Here is an 18,519-nt window from a genome sequence, read left to right as displayed (position 1 = left end):
AAAATTGGCGTGGGCTCCCGCGCAATTTTTTCCGCCAGAATGGTAAAGCCAGTGACTGAGGGCAGATATTAATAGCCAGGAGAGGGTCCATGGTTATTGGCCCCCCCGTGGCTAAAAACATCTGCCCCCAGCCACCCCAGAAAAGGCACATCTGGAAGATGCGCATATTCTGGCACTTGGCCACTCTCTTCCCACTCCCCTGTAGCGGTGGGATATGGGGTAATGAAGGGTTAATGTCACCTTGCTATTGTAAGGTGACATTAAGCCAGATTAATAATGGAGAGGCGTCAATTATGTCACCTATCCATTATTAATCCAATTGTATGAAAGGGTTCAAAAACACACACACACATGATTTAAAAGTATTTTAATGAAATAAACACAGCGGTTGTTTTAATAATTTATTGCTCTCTCAATCCATCAGGAACACCCTCGCTTGGAAAAATAATAAACGCACAAGATACATACCCTCAGCTGAACCGTCACGTCCCACGAGGTAATCCATCTAAAGGAGTTAAAATATTTTACAGGCAGGAGCCCTGCTAATGCAGCTGTGCTCCGTGCCTGTAATCCCCGGCAAATGAATGAAATGTAGGTCATTGACCTACATTTCCTTCAGTCGCGGTGATGCGCCCCCTGGTGGATGTCCTCATATGACCTGGAGCGTGGGAAAAAGTTCCCAGGCTGCAGTTCATGAGGACATCCAGCAGGGGCGCATCACCGCGACTCAATGTAAGTATAGATCACTGCTTTCCTTTCAGCACCCGGGGATTACAGGCACGAGCGAGTGGTTTATCGCAGCTCGTGCCTGTAATATTAGTTAACCCCTTCAGATGGATTACCTCGTGGGACGTGATCGGACATCAGAAGGTATGTATCTTGTGTGTTTATTATTTTTCCAAGCGAGGGTGTTGCTGATGGATTGAGAGAGCAATAAATTATTAAAACAACCGCTGTGTTTATTTCATTAAAATACTTTTAAATCATGTGTGTGTGTGTTTTTTAACCCTTTCATACAATTGGATTAATAATGGATAGGTGTCATAATTGACGCCTCTCCATTATTAATCTGGCTTAATGTCACCTTACAATAGCAAGGTGGCATTAACCCTTCATTACCCCATATCCCACCGCTACAGGGAGTGGGAAGAGAGTGGCCAAGTGCCAGAATAGGCGCATCTTCCAGATGTGCCTTTTCTGGGGTGGCTGGGGGCAGATGTTTTTAGCCACGGGGGGGCCAATAACCATGGACCCTCTCCTGGCTATTAATATCTGCCCTCAGTCACTGGCTTTACCATTCTGGCGGAGAAAATTGTGCGGGAGCCCACGCCAATTTTTTCCGCCATTTAACCCTTTATTTTAGCAGCTACAGCGCTGAAATTTTGCACATACACACTACTAACATTAGTAGTGTGGAATATGCAAAAAAAATGGGGATATGAGATGGTTTACTGTATGTAAACCATGTCTCATATCCTGTCGGGTTTGTGCAGGAGAAATGAAAAGCCGGCAATTGAATTACCGACTTTTCACTAAGGCTACGTTCACATTTGCGTTGTGCGCCGCAGCGCACAACGCAAACAAAAACGCAGCAAAGCGCATGCACAACGCTGCGTTTTGCGCCGCATGCGTCGTTTTTTTCATTGAATTTGGACGCAGCAAAAATGCAACTTGCTGCGTCCTCTGCGCCCCGACGCGGGCGCCGCAGCGACGCATGCGGCGCAAAACGCAAGTGCGCCGCATGTCCATGCGCCCCCATGTTAAATATAGGGGCGCATGACGCATGCGGCGCCGCTGCGGCGCCCGACGCTGCGGCGCTGGCCGCAAATGTGAACGTAGCCTTACACCGCTGCGTATTTCTCGCAAGTCACACTGCTGGTCCGTGTGGAATCCGTATTTTTCTCGCCCCCATAGACTTTCATTGGCGATTTTTTTGCGCAATACGCTGACAAACGCAGCATGCTGCGATTTTGTACGGCCGTAGAAAGCCGTATATTACGGATCCGTAATATACGGCTGATAGGAGCAGCCCCATTGAGAATAATTGTGCCGTATGTAATGCGAGTTTTACGGACGTAGTTTCTGCGCTCTTACGTCCGTAAAACACGCATGTGTGACCCCGGCCTTAGATGGAGGTGACTGAGCATGTGTGTCCTCCAGCAGTCGGCTCACTAGGTGAAGGTGACTGAGCATGTGTGTCCTACAACACTCAGCTCATCAGGCGGATGTGCACATTGCTATACACTATGAACACCAGATGGCACCGTACTATATAAATTTCCGATCTATGAAATGAATAAGATTAATGGTTGGAAGTGACGAGGACCTCTCCATCCATGGTTCAGTGTTTCCCAGCTGTGACCTTCACTTTGTGTTTTCCAGAGGGCTTGAGCTGCATGAACAAAGACCACGGATGTGGGCACATCTGCCGGGAGACCCCGAGAGGTGGCGTGGCATGTGATTGCAGACCTGGATTTGAACTTGCAAAGAACCAAAGAGCTTGTATCTGTGAGTGTCTGGGATCTGGGTGGTGATTATTCAGTCGTCCCGACGACGTTTGCTTGCTGTCAGTGACTGAAGACTTGTGTTGTTACAGTTGTGTCCAGATTAAGTCATCCTGTTTGGGATAAGCAGATCAGCAGCGCAAATCTCCCCCTGTGGTGCTGAGACTCTGCTACAATGTATCAGTGCAGGCAGGGCTCAGTTCTCAGAGTTAGTGTGACAGAACGCCGCTATCCTGGTGAAACATTAGGACTTTACAGTTTTTCTGCTGGAATGGTTTCCATTCACTGAAAGCAAGCTGAGATCCCGAGAAGGCCGAGAACGGAAATACAAAGTGAGAGATTGCAACAATGTTCTTGGACATGAAGCATGCACGGCCCTTTACACCAGACACGATAGACAATTGCTCAAATAGTGATCCCAAGTCTTATGCTATTGGAAAGTCTCCTCATTTTATGGGTTAATAGTAAGGGAACTGCACATTGTATTAGATAAGCGGCGCCCTGGTTCCGCTGATCTCCCGTCCAGCACCGCCGGCCCACACTTCCCCCATTATCACTGCTCTATCCGACCTGATTCCTGTTCTTTTGTGCAGGAAGAAAACCACAAACTTTGGGATCTCGCTGTAGTCCGACTCCTGATTGGTCGGCTCATTATGTTATGTCTCCGCGTTTCTAGATCTTGACTCGTAAAGTTTTATTTCAATAAATAAATGAATAAATTCAGCGCCAAAAATCCATCAAAATAGAAAGCCTGAGTGGCTGTGCCTGTCGCCGGCAGCTTGGCTCCATCAGGCTCACGTCCAGCAGCCCCCTTTATGTGCAGCGCTTGTGAAATGCTGCGTCCATCGGGCGGGGGGCCGCTCTATAAACTGCTGGTGAGCGGAGGGCCTCCATCAGGAGGGAGATCGGGGTCCGGCAGGGGGGCTTGGGTTTCAGCGCCTCCAATTGTAATTAATAGGCAGATTTCACCAACATAAAACCAGAAAATCCAGAGAAATGTAATCAGTGAAAGGTTCTGCAACTTCCTGTTATACGTGTCTCCGTACTCTGCCATGTCCCGGATCTCTGCTTACTGTCAGTGAATGGCAGCATATTGGTGCATCCACTGACTGAAGATAGATCTTATGAATACAGACGATTGTTCTCTGATTTTGACCCGTTGGTGTTTCCTTCACAGTGACCTGTAATCATGGAAATGGAGCATGTCAACATACATGTAACGATACAGACACCAGGCCAGTGTGCATGTGCCACCCGAAGTACAGCCTGCAATCTGATGGCAAGACCTGCATAGGTAATTAGTATCGTGTTACTAAAGCCAATCATATCATACAGTACTGATCCTGAGTTACATCCTGTATTATACCCCAGAGCTGCACTCACTATTCTGCTGGTGCAGTCACTGTGTACATACATTACATTACTGATCCCGAGTTACCTCCTGCATTATACTCCAGAGCTCTACTCACTATTCTACTGGTGCAGTCACTGTGTACATACATTACTGATCCTAAGTTATACCCCAGAGCTGTACTCACTATTCTGCTGGTGCAGTCACTGTGTACATACATTACTGATCCTGAGTTACATCCTGTATTATACTCCAGAGCTGCACTCACTATTCTGCTGGTGCAGTCACTGTGTACATACATTACATTACTGATCCCGAGTTACCTCCTGTATTATACCCCAGAGCTGCACTCACTATTCTGCTGGTGCAGTCACTGTGTACATACATTACATTACTGATCCTGAGTTACCTCCTGTATTATACCCCAGAGCTGCACTCACTATTCTTCTGGTGCAGTCACTGTGTGCATACATTACATTACTGATCCTGAGTTACATAATGTATTATACTCCAGAGTTGCACTCACTATTCTGCTGGTGCAGTCACTGTGTACATACATTACTTTACTAATCCTGAGTTACATCCTGTATTATACTCCAGAGCTGCACTCACTATTCTGCTGGTGCAGTAACTGTGTACATACATTACATTACTGATCCTGAGTTACATCCTGTATTATACCCCAGAGCTGCACTCACTATTCTGCTGGTGCAGTCACTGTGTACATTCATTACATTACTGATCCTGAGTTACATCCTGTATTATACCCCAGAGCTGCACTCACTATTCTGCTGGTGCAGTCACTGTGTACATACATTACATTACTGATCCTGAGTTACCTCCTGTATTATACCCCAGAGCTGCACTCACAATTCTGCTGGTGCAGTCTCTGTGTACATACATTACATCACTGATCCTGAGTTACATCCTGTATTATACCCCAGAGCTGCACTCAGTATTCTGCTGGTGCAGTCGCTGTGTACATACATTACATTACTGATCCTGAGTTACATCCTGTATTATTCCCCAGAGCTGCACTCACTATTCTGCTGGTGCAGTCACTGTGTACATGCATTACTGATCCTGAGTTACCTCCTGTATTATACCCCAGAGCTGCACTCACTATTCTGCTGGTTGGTGTTGGACTGACAGGTTGTCACTGGTGTTTGTGTCTTGTCTCCTCAGAGAAGGAGGAATCTGACCCCAATGCTACGTCGGTGGCTGAGCTGGATAAGAGGGTGAAGCGCCGGCTGGTGATGGGTAAGCTAGGGGTCTCTCAGGGGTCTGTACAGGGTCGGTAATGATTGATCACAGTCTGTCTTCTTCCTCAGAGACGTGCGCCGTTAATAACGGAGGGTGTGACCGGACGTGCCGGGACACATCGACGGGTGTGCGCTGCAGCTGTCCTGTGGGGTTCACGCTGCAGTTTGATGGGAAGACGTGTAGAGGTGAGCGAGGCGATGAGTAAGCATGCACACAGCCGTACGCTGCGGGCGGAGCGGCCCCGGACCCTCCACTCCGGCTATTTGGTGTCGGTGCCAAGCTGCGCCGGCTGCTTCCAGTTATAGAGGGACTTGGCTGCTATTCTGAAACATCGCTGTAAGGATCAGTCCCCCGGCCTGTGCGTGAGCGGAGGGTTACAGGACGCCCTGGAGGGGCCACAGCAGCGCTAACTGGGGGGCTGTCACACAGTAGAGTTGTAGAAGTGGCTAACACTCAGCAGAGGATCTAGGGGGCTAAAGTATTAACTGCGGAGACCACCGCAGGGTGGAAAGCTTTACAGGTGCCCTGTGATGTAAATTATCTCCATGGCCACTCTTAAGGGGATCACCACAATTAAAGCTAGTTTTGTATCCACAGGACAGGGGGTAATTTACTTATCTCTGGAAGTCCGACCTCTGGGCCCCCAATGATTTACAAAGCTTCGCCCTCTGCTCCATTCATGGTGTATGGGACAGCCGGAGAAAGCCATGTGTACGGCTCTGCGATCCCATAGATGATGACCGGAGCAGAGGTGGGCATGCACAGCTCTCCGCTCGCCGGATGCATGGGGATCACAGCTGATGATCACACAAACTTAAAGGAGATGGCTTTCACTTGTGGGAATATCCCTTTAACACATGAACTTTGCTCCCGTGGCCCATATTGACCCTGCCAGTCATTGCTGTCCAGGGTCTTTCGCTCGGTATACTGTAGACCCCTGGTGACAAAACAACCCACCTTGTCCTCGTTTCAGATGTTGACGAATGCCAGAGCAACAGCGGAGGGTGTGATCACTTCTGCAAAAACACCGTGGGCAGCTTCGATTGCAGCTGCAAAGCAGGATATAAGTTGCTCACAGATGAGAAGTCCTGCCAAGGTAAGCGGTGCCAGCCACGAGATGCAGCCAGCCGACGTCCCTGCGGGTGCTGAAGCTCTCACCGGGGGGGGGGGGGGGCACTTACTTACAGGCCTGACCGCGCGTGCTGGGTTACACGTGGGCCCCGATTCTTATGTATGTTGGTGGATGGACGGAGTCTCACAGGCGGTAATGATGTGACAGTGGGACGCCGCCATTGTCTGGGTTCACTTAGTTTCCTGCAATTGTGCCTGGGTCATGTCGCGCCTTATTCTCACTGTTTGACCTTGTGGCCCCTGATCGGCGCTGTCTTCTTGCAGATGTCGATGAATGCTCCTTTGAGCGCACTTGTGATCATACCTGCATCAATCACCCGGGATGGTTCGTGTGCTCGTGTGACCGGGGCTATGCGCTGTACGGACTGACGCACTGTGGAGGTAAGAGGGGCAGAAGGTTATCAGGACTGGTGCAATGGTGGTGGATGCTGGGAGTTGTAGTCCCCTCACAGGCACAGCGCTCACTGCAGACGGTCCGCGCTGATCTGCTTTCCTCGTCCGGATCGTTCCCGCTGAGCGGCGTCTCTGGGTAAATGTCGGCTATTTATTCCTGACTCCGGGGCGTTTGTTTGCGCAGCAAAAGCTACACTGAGCTCATTATACTGGTGAGAGCGGCGGATCCAATGGTGGGTGACACATTATCTCCCACTGAGCTTCATTCCCTGCACGGAAATGGTCGCTGCGCACAAACTGCACCGTGATGTCGGGCAGTCACTAAAGGTTCCCGCAGCATAGTGGGATTACCCCGTAATATTCTGCAGATCTGTAGGGGTCAGAGGCGTAATAATCTGCAGGATATATCACTATGTATCTGTCAGGAGGTGGAGGAGCGATGCTCTGCAGAGAGGTTAGTGGTGTAATAATCTGCAGGATATGTCACTATCTGTCAGGAGGTGGAGGAGCGATGCTCTGCAGAGAGGTCAGTGGTGTAATAATCTGCAGGATGTATCACTGTATCTGTCAGGAGGTGGAGGAGCGATGTTCTGCAGAGAGGTCAGTGGTGTAATAATCTGCAGGATATGTCACTGTATCTGTCAGGAGGTGGAAGAGTGATGCTCTGCAGAGAGGTCAGTGGTGTAATAATCTGCAGGATATATCACTGTATCTGTCAGGAGGTGGAGGAGCGATGTTCTGCAGAGAGGTCAGTGGTGTAATAATCTGCAGGATATGTCACTGTATCTGTCTGGAGGTGGAGGAGCGATGTTCTGCAGAGACGTGAGTGGTGTAATAATCTGCAGGATACGTCACTGTATCTGTCAGGAGGTGGAAGAGCGATGCTCTGCAAAGAGGTCAGTGGTGTAATAATCTGCAGGATATATCACTGTATCTGTCAGGAGGTGGAGGAGCGACGCTCTGCAGAGAGGTCAGTGGTGTAATAATCTGCAGGATATATCACTGTATCTGTCAGGAGGTGGAGGAGCGATGCTCTGCAGAGAGGTCAGTGGTGTAATAATCTGCAGGGTATATCACTATGTATCTGTCAGGAGGTGGAGGAGCGATGTTCTGCAGAGAGGTCAGTGGTGTAATAATCTGCAGGATATATCACTGTGTATCTGTCAGGAGGTGGAGGAGCGATGCTCTGCAGAGAGGTCAGTGGTGTAATAATCTGTAGAATATATCACTGTGTATCTGTCAGTAGGTGGAGGAGCGATGCTCTGCAGAGAGGTCAGTGGTGTAATAATCTGCAGGATATATCACTATGTATCTGTCAGGAGGTGGAGGAGCGATGCTCTGCAGAGAGGTCAGTGTTGTAATAATCTGTAGAATATATCACCGTGTATCTGTCAGGAGGTGGAGGAGCGATGCTCTGCAGAGAGGTCAGTGGTGTAATAATCTGCAGGGTATATCACTATGTATCTGTCAGGAGGTGGAGGAGTGATGCTCTTCAGAGAGGTTAGTGATGTAATAATCTGCAGGATATATCACTGCATCTGTCAGGAGTTGGAGGAGCGATGCTCTGCAGAAGGGTCGGTAGTGTAATAATCTGCAGGCTATATCACTATGTATCTGTCAGGGGATGGAGGAGCGATGTTCTGCAGAGAGGTCGGTAGTGTAATAATCTGCAGGCTATATCACTATGTAACTGTCAGGAGGTGGAGGAGCGATGTTCTGCAGAGAGGTCAGTGGTGTAATAATCTGCAGGATATATCACCGTGTATCTGTCAGGAGGTGGAGGAGCGATGCTCTGCAGAGAGGTCAGTGGTGTAATAATCTGCAGGGTATATCACTATGTATCTGTCAGAAGGTGGAGGAGTGATACTCTGCAGAGAGGTCAGTGGTGTAATAATCTGCAGGGTATATCACTATGTATCTGTCAGGAGGTGGAGGAGTGATGCTCTTCAGAGAGGTTAGTGATGTAATAATCTGCAGGATATATCACTGTATCTGTCAGAAGTTGGAGGAGCGATGCTCTGCAGAGAGGTCTGTAGTGTAATAATCTGCAGGCTATATCACTATGTATCTGTCAGGAGGTGGAGGAGCGATGTTCTGCAGAGAGGTCAGTGGTGTAATAATCTGCAGGATATATCACTATGTATGTCAGGAGGTGGAGGAGCGATGTTCTGCAGAGAGGTCGGTAGTGTAATAATCTGCAGGCTATATCACTATGTATCTGTCAGGAGGTGGAGGAGCGATGTTCTGCAGAGAGGTCAGTGGTGTAATAATCTGCAGGATATATCACTGTGTATCTGTCAGGAGGTGGAGGAGCGATGCTCTGCAGAGAGGTCAGTGGTGTAATAATCTGCAGAATATATCACCGTGTATCTGTCAGGAGGTGGAGGAGCGATGCTCTGCAGAGAGGTCAGTGGTGTAATAATCTGCAGGGTATATCACTATGTATCTGTCAGAAGGTGGAGGAGTGATGCTCTGCAGAGAGGTCAGTGGTGTAATAATCTGCAGGATATATCACTATGTATCTGTCAGGAGGTGGAGGAGCGATGCTCTGCAGATCGTTAGATCAGTGGTGCAATAGTCTGCACGTCCCCCCCTTGCATTATGGGTTACACCGTGAGTATCGCACCCTCTTCAGAATTAAAGTGTCAGTGGAACCGCAGTGTAGAGTTTTGTGGTTCGGCGTTGATCACCGAGAAATCATAAAACGCCAAAAATACAGTTTGCTAACGCCAAGCGGGTCCTTGTGGTGGAAGAAACCTCGCAGCAAAGTATTCAGCTGGAAACGTCTGGATTTGTGAAAATATTCCTTGTTGACGGAGATTTTTGGAGCGAAGTGTCCGCTGCGGAGCGTGTGTGGACGCTGGCGCCTGCTGCCCGGGGACCAGACCCTCATTTAAAGGGGAAGGTTGTGTGCCAGGAGCTGCCACCCCACCGCTGCCGTCCCACCGCTGCCACCCCACCGTTGCCGCCCTATCTCTGCCGTCTCACCGCTGCCGCCCTACCGCTGCCGCCCTACCTCTGCCGTCCCACCGCTGCCGCCCCACCGCTGCCACCCTACCTCCGCCGTCGCCCTACCTCTGCCGTCCCACCGCTGCAGCCCCACTGCTGCCGCCCCACCGCTGCCACCCTACCTCCGCCGTTCCACTGCTGCCGCCCTACCTCCGCCGTCGTACCTCTGCCGTCCCACCGCTGCTGCCCTACCTCTGCTGTCCCACCGCTGCCGCCCTACCTCTGCCATCCCCCCGCTGCCGCCCCACCGCTGCAGCCCCACCTCTGCCTCCCTACCCATGCCACCCCACGGCTTCCACCCCACTGCTGCCGCCCCAACCGCTGCCGCCCTACTGCTGCCGCCCTACCCATGCCACCCCACTGCTGCCGGCCCACCTCTGCCACCTCACTGCTGCTGCCTCCCCATTGATCACCTGAAATACTCAGAGCTTTCTGATAAAGGCATTACCAACCATTGGAAGGATCAGGTCCCCAGCAGTACAGAGTGTTTCAGCATTTCAGGGCATCAGTGAGCTGGTCCTATGGGAGGTCACAGAATAGTATAGGGGGCCGGGTTTCCAGGAGCACAGAGTGTTTCAGCAGTGAGCTGGTCCTATGGGAGGTCACAGAATAGTATAGGAGGCCGGGATTCCAGCAGCACAGAGCATTTCAGCGTTTCAGCAGTGAGCTGGTCCTATGGGAGGTCACAGAATAGTATAGGAGGCCGGGATTCCAGCAGCACAGAGCGTTTCAGCAGTGAGCTGGTCCTATGGGAGGTCACAGAATAGTATAGGAGGCCGGGATTCCAGCAGCACAGAGCGTTTCAGCAGTGAGCTGGTCCTATGGGAGGTCACAGAATAGTATAGGAGGCCGGGATTCCGGCAGCACAGAGCGTTTCAGCAGTGAGCTGGTCCTATGGGAGGTCACAGAATAGTATAGGAGGCCGGGATTCCGGCAGCACAGAGCGTTTCAGCAGTGAGCTGGTCCTATGGGAGGTCACAGAATAGTATAGGAGGCCGGGATTCCGGCAGCACAGAGCGTTTCAGCAGTGAGCTGGTCCTATGGGAGGTCACAGAATAGTATAGGAGCCCGGGTTTCCAGCAGCACAGAGCGTTTCAGCAGTGAGCTTGTCCTATGGGAGGTCACAGAATAGTATAGGAGGCCGGGATTCCAGCAGCACAGAGCGTTTCAGCAGTGAGCTTGTCCTATGGGAGGTCACAGAATAGTATAGGAGGCCGGGATTCCAGCAGCATAGAGCGTTTCAGCAGTGAGCTTGTCCTATGGGAGGTCACAGAATAGTATAGGAGCCCGGGTTTCCAGCAGCACAGAGCGTTTCAGCAGTGAGCTTGTCCTATGGGAGGTCACAGAATAGTATAGGAGGCCGGGATTCCAGCAGCACAGAGCGTTTCAGCAGTGAGCTGATCCTATGGGAGGTCACAGAATAGTATAGGGGGCCGGGTTTCCAGCAGCACAGAGCGTTTCAGCGTTTCAGCAGTGAGCTGTCTTAATCTTTCCCTTCCTTTTTCCTAGATGTGAATGAATGCAGCACCAATAACGGGGGCTGTGAACACGCGTGTGTGAATACAGTGGGGGATTATTACTGCCAGTGCCCCCCTCGCTTCAGGCTGCACTGGAACCGCAAGGACTGTGTGGGTAAGACCCCTCGGTTCCCGCAGACCCTCCGTCCCTCACCCTTGTCCTGTGTGTGTGATGTCACCTGCGGTAGTGACGGGGTGTTCACAGGATCGGGGGATTATTTCCAGAACACAGGAGATACTTCACCCCGTGACCTCCCTGCGTGCTGCACGGTCATGTGATTACTAACGCTGTCCTGCATCCTTACTCACGCCGTGCTATCCGCCTGCAGTGCATGCTGGGAGTCACACGTACAGTGGGCGCTCTACCGCTGAGGACAGACCCCGGCAATCAACAGGTTAAACCTGCGAATTCCTACGCGGACAGAAGGTCACGTAGAAGAGGCACCTATACAAAACATGGATTTGTGGCGCTGCGACCATCCCAGGGAGCAACAGAGGCGGCACACAAAGTCCACGGGGTCAGCCAGGGCCGGGCACAATGGGCCGAGCGCTGTCCGCTCACTGCTTACCATTGTTTCTGCATTATGGCTGCAAATCAAGTATGTCCATATTACTGAGCCCCGCTGTATCTTGTGACCCCCAGCCTCCATGGGCGAGACCACCGCACATAAACCATCGAGCCCACGCACTTACGCACTTTACTGACACATCTACTGAATTGTGTGATCATGTTTCCTGCAGCCGATCCCTGGAGGTAAGTGAAAAATAACGGGTGCAGACGGTTTACTAAAAAAAGCCCCGGACCGCGGTGAAGGACGGGCCGTTATAATAATAATGAGTTGTTATTTCTAGAGTTTTTTGGACTATTTGGTGACATTTTATATTTTAAGATTTACTTTTTGTATATTTTATGTATATTTTTATTATATTTGATTAAATGTTACATTTCTGATACATTTATACTATTAAATGTATTATGTTTTATTATTTCTATGCATTTATGTCACTTTGATGTTAGGGCATTTAATGTGTATAGGTTTTTGTCTTCTTTTTATGTGATGATTTTTATGTCAGGCTTTTATTGTCACATTTAGTTTTTATAGTGAGATGTGATTTTTATGCATTGTCCACATTTACTTGTTTTTTGGCTATTGACACTGTAACTTAGGATTTTGCTGACTGTGTATCTCCTGGGTGACGGGGGACGTTTGCTTCCCAGTGTTGTGCGTTCTCTATTCGAATCTCTGCTTTTATCTTGCTCAGAGGTGGAGAGCCCCATTATGGACTCTGTACCCCAAAAGGCCGTTCTGCAGTGTGTAAAAAATGGTGGAAGCGAGCGCTGCCTCATAACCTGCCAGTCCCACATCTATCACGTCCCTGGTAAGTGGCCTCTGCCATCCACATGACATGTCTTCAAACAGCACCACAAGTCTCAGCGGGCTGGAGCACGTTAATGATGGGAGTGCTGTAGAGTCAGATCTCCAGTCCTGATGGTAACGTACTGTTGTCCCCAGACAGTAGACACCGACAGACATGGGAATCATAGTGGACTCCTGCACCCATGTCCTATACGGCACGTCTGATTGTTGGGGTATGTGTCCACGGGCCGGATTCCATCCAGATTTGCTGCAGATTGAACCCCGCATCCAGATGTTACCACATAGTGGAGGAGATTATCTGAAATCCCATCTCCACTATGCGTGCGAACACGCACCCGGCGGCCCTGCGTTTACAGACATGAGGCGCGTCCTTTTAGAACGCAGCATGTCTGCTCCGTCGCCGCCAGGTAAATCACAGGGTCCTCTTTATGGGGTGCAGAGATTCCGGATGTGTGCAATGAACACCGCACATACAGAAGGGGGCAGCGCTTTGGGCAGAGCAGGTTTTCCACTCCGTCCAAAGCGCCGTCATTACGGACCGTGGACACGCACCCTAACTGTTCCAATGTAGCCGCTCGTTAAGTTTCATCAACGTTATATCGTTGTGACAAATTATTCTACATAAACTGTACTGTCACCGCATACATCACTTATCCTGTATTATACCCCAGAGCTGCACTCACTATTCTGCTGGTGCAGTCACTGTGTACATACATTACTGATTCTGAGTTACATCCTGTATTATACCCCAGAGCTGCACTCACTATTCTGCTGGTGCAGTCACTGTGTACATACATTACATTACTGATCCTGAGTTACATCCTGTATTATACCCCAGAGCTGCACTCACTATTCTGCTGGTGCAGTCACTGTGTACATACATTACTGATCCTGAGTTACATCCTGTATTATACCCCAGAGCTGCACTCACTATTCTGCTGGTGCAGTCACTGTGTACATGCATTATATTACTGATCCTGAGTTACATCCTGTAGATCTTTTATTATAAAAATGAAAAACATAACAATAATAGTAACAGAAACAAAACAGAAATATCAGCCAGAAAATAATCAGTATAATGAACACTGGTCCAGCCGCTCTTCCTCTCCTCTCACACATATTATATATACAGAATAATAGCTAATAATAACTAACATTAAGTACTTACACCTTCTGGTCCGGTCACCAAACTAAATAATAGCAAACAATATAAACAATAGCACACAAAAACAAATAAACAATAGCAAACAAAGGCTATATACACATACATATATATTTTTTTATTATTATTTTTATTATTTTTTGTATTTATTTTTATAAATAAAATAACCACAAACTATGCAAATATATACAATACTAAGCTAACCACCACCCCACACTCAAGCACACCATTCCCAACCTCCGCACTGACCTGAGAGTTGGTCCTGCGTCTCATGCCTCAGTCCATGTCCAACGTCCATAGGCCAGATCAGGCAGTGCCAGTTTTTCCCCCAAACAACCCAGTGTCCCATAGTCCCACAAGATAAACCCACCTCCCCCCTTTTCCCACCACCCAACCTAACACCTACACCCAAATCTATATCCCCATATACAATATATACAGCAGCACACACCACAATAATCATAAAGCCCAAGTCTGGCGCCTGCAGCCCTACATCACTGTATAATGATCAAACAAAACAAAAATCTGCAGTGTCAGCAGCAGCCCACCACCAGGAAAGGAGACGACCAGACTAGGGCACACTAAAAGAAAAGCCCCTCCAGAGGAAAGCAGCCCTCCGTGTGCCCAGTCTCCCATACTCCAGAGAGCGCACCTTCACCAGGTCACCGAGTATGGTCCTAAACACATCGTCCACTGGGAGGATTTTTCGTTGCGTCAATACTAAGCACCGTGCGTTCCACGTGTGATACCTAACCACTGCGCTAACTAGAAATAAGGTGCAGCGGTCCCGACCACCAAGGTCTCCGAATGCTCCATAGGCCCATTCCGCATAGGAGAGACCGGCTAGCCGAGACCAGCCAATGAAGGCACCCACCCTGTTGTACACCTCTGTGTTGAAGGGACAATGAAGCAGGAAGTGGTCCATGCTTTCCAGCAAGGTACCACAATGCTCCCGAGGACAATTCCTGTCCTCAGAGCTCCTACACTTCAGATTGTCCCTCACACACAGTTTCCCATGGAAGCAGCGCCAAGTCCCAAAACATCGAGGGGATCCTGATAGAATTCAAAAGATGCAAACCCACCCCAAGATCCCGACTTGAGCAGTCCCTGAGCGCCAGAGGCCTCTGGAAATGGGTCAACAGAACCCCATTGTCAAGGACTTTCCTTGGCAGAGTCCTGATCTCCCACATTCCCAGACCCCGCCGATGAATTACCTTCAGAACCAAGGTAGCGTAAGCCGGAAGATGTCCATGCGGTGTGCGAAGATCCTTCACTTGCCTTCCTGTCTCCCATTCCTGGAAGAAAGGCTGAAACCATCCCCTACAGGAGAATACCCACGGAGGAGCCCTCTCTTTCCAGAGGTTTGCAATATTGATCTTAATGAAGGTATCCACAAGGAATACCACAGGGTTGATCATACCAAACACTCCTAGTCTCCTCGTACGGTAAGTAACCTCCCTCTTGACCAGGTTCAGTCTATTCCCCCATAACAGCTGGAAGAACAAACTGTAGACCCGAGTCCAGAGAGATTCCGTCAAGATGCACACACTGCCCAGATAAATCAGTAAAGGGAGCAGGTAAGTTTTAATCAGGTTTACCCTTTCCCTTAGGGTCAAAGACCAACCCTTCCATTGGTTCACCTTCTGAGTGGCGATCTCTAGCCTGCTGTCCCAATTTTGTTTGGGGTAATCCCCCTGGCCAAATTCGATGCCAAGGACTTTTGCAGAGACTTTGGGTCCTGGAAGGGTGTCCAGGAGATCAAAACCAGGATCTCCTCCTCCCAGCCAGAGACTCTCACACTTATCCCGGTTGATCTTGGACCCAGATGCCTCCGAGTAGCGATCTACCTCTGACATCAGCCACTCTGCCTCCTCGTGAGAGGAAACAAACACAGTGACATCATCGGCATACGCCACCACCCTCAGAATGGCTTCCGGTGCTGCCTGGTCCATCCCGATCCCGGCCAACGGTCCACGCTCCACCCTCCTAAGAAGAGGGTCAATCGCAAACACGTACAGCAGCGGACTCAAGGGCCAACCCTGGCGAACACCGGACCCAACCTCAAAAGAGCTGCCAATCCAACCATTCACAAGCTGGAAACTCTCTGCGCCCCACTGTACAAGGTCTTAAGCCAATCAACAAACGCCCCTGGCAGGCCATATCTCAGAAGGACGGACCAGAGGTGTGATTAACCCGATCAAACGCTTTTGCCTGGTCCAGTGACAGCATGTACCCCTTCCAGTGACCAGCCCTACCCTGCTCCACTGCCTTTCGGACACTGAGCACAGCACTAAATGCGCTGCGGCCTGGAACAGAGCAATGCTGGGCCCCAAAAGGAGCCGGGGCGCAAACTGCACCAACCGATTAAAAAGCACCTTTGCCAGAACCTTTCGGTCCGTATTGAGAAGCGCTATGGGACGCCAATTCTCAATACAGGACGAGTCTTTACCCTTTGACAGGATAATCAGGGCTGACTTCCTCATTGAATTGGGCAGAATGTCCGAGGAGAGGCACTCATTAAACACCTCAGTCAAGAGGGGGACCAAAGATTCCCTAAAAGTCTCGTAGAACTCGGATGTTAAGCCATCCGGACCGGGCGACTTTTTGGGCCGGAGCCCATCAATCGCCCGTCTCACTTCCTCTTCCCTGATTGCTTCTGCCAAAACATGAAGAGAGGGGTCATCCCCTGGCTCAGGGATGGTTTCAGTCAGGAAAGCCGACATCTCATCCCGATCAGGATCCCTCCCCAAGAGGTGCAAGTAGAAGGATCTGACCACCTCCAGGATCCCTGATTTGGATCTGTTCAGGGACCCCGTACTGTCAATCCAGTCCTCTCACCATCTTACAATTCACTGATAACCTGCAGTTTCTGTAAGGGTCGGGCGAGCGGTACCTCCCGAAATCCCTCTCAAAAACCAAGGATGTGTACCTATCATACTGGCACCCCTTGAGCAAGGTCTTCACCCTGGAGATTTCCTCTCGGTCCCCTCCAGTCGAGATGAGCTGCTCGAGTTTCCTCCCCAGCTCCCGATACAGGCGGTACCTGTTCAGGCCCCTGAGGCTCGAGAGCTGACGGAAGAACCTTGCGACCCTTCTTTTGAAGATCTCCCAACACTCAGACTTACTGCTACAAAGACCCAAGAGAGGTACCTGGCTCTGAAGAAATTCCTCAAAGGACTGTCTTACTTCCGCCTCTTCCAGAAGGGACAAATTCAGCTTCCATAGGCCTCTCCCCATCCGGGGGTCTCTGTAACATTCAAAGTAAAGAAAATGAAACCGTGATCGGAGAACTCCACCTCAACAGCGGACACTGCAGAAGAGAAGGCTTCCTCCTTTAAAAAAAAACTATCTATCCTAGACCTACTGCTTCCCCTAAAAAAGGTGAAACCCCCGTGACCTGGGGTGTGCCGGATGTGGACATCCACCAGGCGAGCTTCGCTTACTATGCTATTCAAGGCTACGCTATCATAAGCCAGCCGGTCTCCGGGGCCTCCCCTATCACGGAGTCTGGTTACAGTATTAAAATCCCCACCGAAGACCACCTGCCGGCTCGTAAAAAGATAGGGCTTGATCCTCAGGAAGAGACATTTACGGTCCCACTTAGATTGCGGGCCATATATATTGATGAGCCGAAGCTCCTGTCCCCTCATGAAGACGTCAAGGACCAAACATCTCCCCATTTCTACCTCGATCACCAGTCTGCATTCCACCTCCGCGGTCTTAAAAAGGACCGCTACCCCGCTATACGGCTCGGCCGCAAGAGACCAGTATGAGGGCCCACTCCTCTATTCCCTCTTTGCTTTGTAGATAGATGGACCCCAGGTCCCTTAGTCTGGTCTCCTGCAAAAATAAAAGATCAGCCTCAACCCGGGTGAAAAAATCAAAGGCCGTAAATCTAGCCGTATCCGACTTTATGCTGGCGACATTAATCGACGCCAGAGTCAACGGGGTAGGTTCCGCCATCATGGGTGATTGAGTTAGATGGCCTGTTTTTTAACCGTACCCCCTGATTTCCTCTCCCCCTCTGAGGAAGAGCCCGACTCACCCCTCCTCTTTAAAGATACCGAGGTGTCCATATCCTCCTTTACAGCACTGGACTTCCCAGAAATAGATTCCTCGCCCCTGGACCCCGAGGTAGTCCCCCCTCCAGAGGAGTGTGAATCCCCCAGAGGACAGACCTCACCACTCCCCGAAGGCACCCCAGATGTTGCGTCCGGTCCCTCACCCCCGACCTCCGACACAGCAGAGTCATCGAGGGCTTGGAACCGATTGGAGAGGGGGATCAGAGGGGAGTCGGCGAGCCCTTCCGTAGGCACCCTAGTGGCCAAGGGGGGGGGGGGGCTTAGATTTTTTAGCCTTGTTCTTCCTCTTCTTCCGACTCTTACCGGTACGATTGTCACCCGTCTTTTTAGGCTGCTCTACCACCTCTTCATCCAGACTTTCATACTGGGAAGAGCTATCAGAAGCAGCCAACTCCTCCCTCTCCATCCTCCGGATCTCCTCGCTCACCGCCTTCTCCCTCAGGGCCTCAGAGGCTTCGGCTGCCACCTCCAGGGTGGGGGCAGTCATCACCCCAGATGCCTGAGGCTTATCCTGCCCCCTGCCCTTACGGCTCCTCACCTGTTGCCACTGGTGGGCAGATGTACCAGCCTCGCCTTTCCTCACTGACCCCTCAGCTCCCCTCACGCCTCCACCCTCAGCCCCAGCAGAAGTTGCACCACCGGGGACCCCCCTTGGCTCCCCCCTGCCGGGCCAGAGATGGTGCTGGAAAAGGAACGGGGGCAGCGGCTATACGGGTGACCTAGGTCAC

The 18,519-nt window shown here is 50.4% G+C and overlaps 1 protein-coding gene and 1 long non-coding RNA gene across 4 annotated transcripts in view; one reads left to right on the top strand and one right to left on the bottom strand.

The window, feature by feature from the left end:
• SCUBE2 (signal peptide, CUB domain and EGF like domain containing 2) overlaps nt 1-18,519 on the top strand; it is a 75,115-nt gene that overhangs the window by 27,265 nt on the left and 29,331 nt on the right. For 2 of the 3 annotated variants that reach the window (XM_077286639.1, XM_077286637.1), the window contains exons 5-12: nt 2,383-2,508; nt 3,682-3,798; nt 5,041-5,115; nt 5,187-5,303; nt 6,092-6,214; nt 6,514-6,630; nt 11,161-11,283; nt 12,432-12,548. In XM_077286639.1, coding sequence (XP_077142754.1) covers nt 2,383-2,508; nt 3,682-3,798; nt 5,041-5,115; nt 5,187-5,303; nt 6,092-6,214; nt 6,514-6,630; nt 11,161-11,283; nt 12,432-12,548 — 915 coding nt within the window. The remainder of the gene's footprint in view (nt 1-2,382; nt 2,509-3,681; nt 3,799-5,040; nt 5,116-5,186; nt 5,304-6,091; nt 6,215-6,513; nt 6,631-11,160; nt 11,284-12,431; nt 12,549-18,519) is intronic. The other variant, XM_077286638.1, reaches the window with a different exon arrangement.
• LOC143806341 (uncharacterized) lies at nt 3,176-11,041 on the bottom strand. The gene is made up of 3 exons (XR_013221436.1): nt 10,104-11,041; nt 6,300-6,622; nt 3,176-3,685 (listed from the first exon to the last, which is right to left on the bottom strand). It is a non-coding gene; the product is annotated as an uncharacterized LOC143806341 (long non-coding RNA).

This window comes from Ranitomeya variabilis, chromosome 2, assembly GCF_051348905.1.
Source record: "Ranitomeya variabilis isolate aRanVar5 chromosome 2, aRanVar5.hap1, whole genome shotgun sequence".
In the NCBI taxonomy this organism is placed as follows: domain Eukaryota; kingdom Metazoa; phylum Chordata; class Amphibia; order Anura; family Dendrobatidae; genus Ranitomeya; species Ranitomeya variabilis.
This window is presented reverse-complemented; position numbering and strand designations above follow the sequence as displayed.